Source organism: Notolabrus celidotus, chromosome 16, assembly GCF_009762535.1.
Source record: "Notolabrus celidotus isolate fNotCel1 chromosome 16, fNotCel1.pri, whole genome shotgun sequence".
Lineage (NCBI taxonomy): Eukaryota > Metazoa > Chordata > Actinopteri > Labriformes > Labridae > Notolabrus > Notolabrus celidotus.
In genome coordinates, this window is record NC_048287.1 from 20,435,291 (window position 1) to 20,437,454 (window position 2,164).

At 45.0% G+C, this 2,164-nt stretch overlaps 1 protein-coding gene across 1 annotated transcript; it reads right to left on the reverse strand.

Moving 5' to 3' along the window:
* Positions 1-1,884, reverse strand: LOC117828322 (G-protein coupled receptor 20-like). The gene is made up of 4 exons (XM_034705362.1): positions 1,711-1,884; positions 1,332-1,561; positions 1,082-1,214; positions 1-657 (listed from the first exon to the last, which is right to left on the reverse strand). Exons 1-4 carry the CDS (start codon positions 1,882-1,884, stop codon positions 1-3), a joined length of 1,194 nt encoding a protein of 397 aa, XP_034561253.1.
* Between the last annotated feature and the right edge of the window lie 280 nt (positions 1,885-2,164).

Sequence of the window (2,164 nt, forward strand, 5' to 3'; positions counted from 1 at the left end):
TCACTCTTTGATGACTCCTCTCCAGGTGTCTATTTTGACTGATTCATCCAAAAGTGTACAGGGGGTCACCTCCCTCTCAGAGGACTGTTCCATGTGGGCTGCAGAGAGGGGAGTGCTGGTGAGGGTGAGTGTGGCCACGCTGTGAGCTATTGCCAGTGCTGTACCATTAACTGAATGTCTCTCACCTTCTCCCACACTTGTGTGTCCCATCTCCCCGTCCCACTCCCTCACTCCCCGCCTCCTTGATCTCCACACTCTCTTGAAGCTGTCGGTTACAAAACAGTAAACTACTGGATCCAGGCAGCTGTTCAAACTGCTTAGTGTGACCGTGATGTGATAGGCAAGTACATGCCCTGCCCCCTGACCCAGTCCTTCCTCTCCCTTGACTTTGACCCGGAAGTAAACCAACACCTGCCGGATATGGAAAGGTGTGAAACAGATTGTGAAGACTACCAGGACAGTGGCTAGTAGCCTGACAGCCCGTGCCCTCCTTGCCCGACTCTGCTGGGGCATCAGGCCATGGCTGGAAGAGAGAAAACAGGCAACACGTAGCGTGAAGCCAACAACGGCCAGCAGGGGTAGAAGGAACTCAAGGATGGTGAGGTAGAAGAGAGCAGGGAGGAGCACACAGGAGGAGCTGAACTCCAGTGCAGTGGTCTGTGGAGAGACAAACACATTACGTTTTATGTATTCTTTTCCCCTTTTTTTTTTAACTTGACATTAAAGCGACAAATCAGGGAGAAAATCATAGGTTAAGAAAGAATACTTTATGGGATATCCATTCCCTCTAGTCACTGAAACAAATGGTAAAAGTACTTTGAGTCATTTAGACAAGAACACAAAAAAAATGAGTACAATAAGCCTATGGTTGAGCCTACTTCTGACTGCATGAAGTATAGACGGTAAAAGTAATATCCATGGTACAAAGAGTGAGAGGTAAGAATACTTAAAATCTATGTGGCATACAAACAGGGAGATGGAGCAGTAATTTTTTTATAATTAATTGTACAAGTGTTTACAATATAACATATATTATTATTACAATACTATTATATTGTGTATGTAATGTGTGTGTTCATACCTGAAAAGAGTAGGTGACTACAACTGCAACGAACCAAACTGTGGTGCTGACCCACTTGGCTGTTCCTGTGGTCCTGCATCGATGCAGAGTACTGGATGCATGGACGACAGCGAGGTATCGATCTACACAGATACTGTAGGAAAGGAGTCCGAGCAAAATGAGGGAAATAATAAAGTTTTGGCTGCACATACAGATTCATTCAGTTCTTATGTTGGCCACCCACCTGGTCAGAAACAATATACTACAGTACATGTTAACAAAGTAGCTGAAAGTGTGAACGTAGGAACAGGTCACACAGGTGCCTCCACTGTGGTACAGAGCAATACGAGCTGGTAATGACAGTGCCACAAGCAGGTCAGCTACAGCCAGGTTTATGGTATAAACCACGGAGGCAGAGGAATGGCTGGAGGGTCCGCAGAAGACATAGAGAGCCAGGCTGTTGAGGACCACACCGACCACTAACATGAGACAGTTACACACCTGCAGCAAGGGGATATTGAGCGTCAGCCATGCAACTCTGGCAGATATTGTTGGCACAAAAAATAATTTTACAAATATAACTTTCAAATTAGATTATAGTTGGCTATTATAGTCTATTCTCTGTTAACTGAAAATAATGTTTGTCTTACCATGAGAGAGACCCACACAGCATAGAAGTCCTGGTACAGCTGCACATCCAGGTGAGCTAACCTGTGTAAGTAAGCCCCTCCCCACCGCTGGTCCCACGTGCTGCAGTTTGCTGGGCCTGGAGTCGAAACAGGCAAGAAGGGCCCAGATCTGATGTTGGTAGGAATGGTCTCCATTTGTTGGAAAGGAAGTATCAATGACAGGATGGTGTCTGAGTTGAAAAATAAGAGAAAGAAAAAACAAGACAAATGCATTGTCTTTGATTTTATTCTACTGCCTGAAAATCTGATCAAACTAACAAATTCCCAGCCCTGCCAGCTCATGTTTTATTTGCTTTGGTAGATGCATATGGTCCCCTTTAGATACAATCCCAGATGGCATGATTCAAGTCCAATCACAACCATTTTTTCCTGAATGGTGCTGGCTCAATGACTCCACTGTTCATGCATTCCTTTT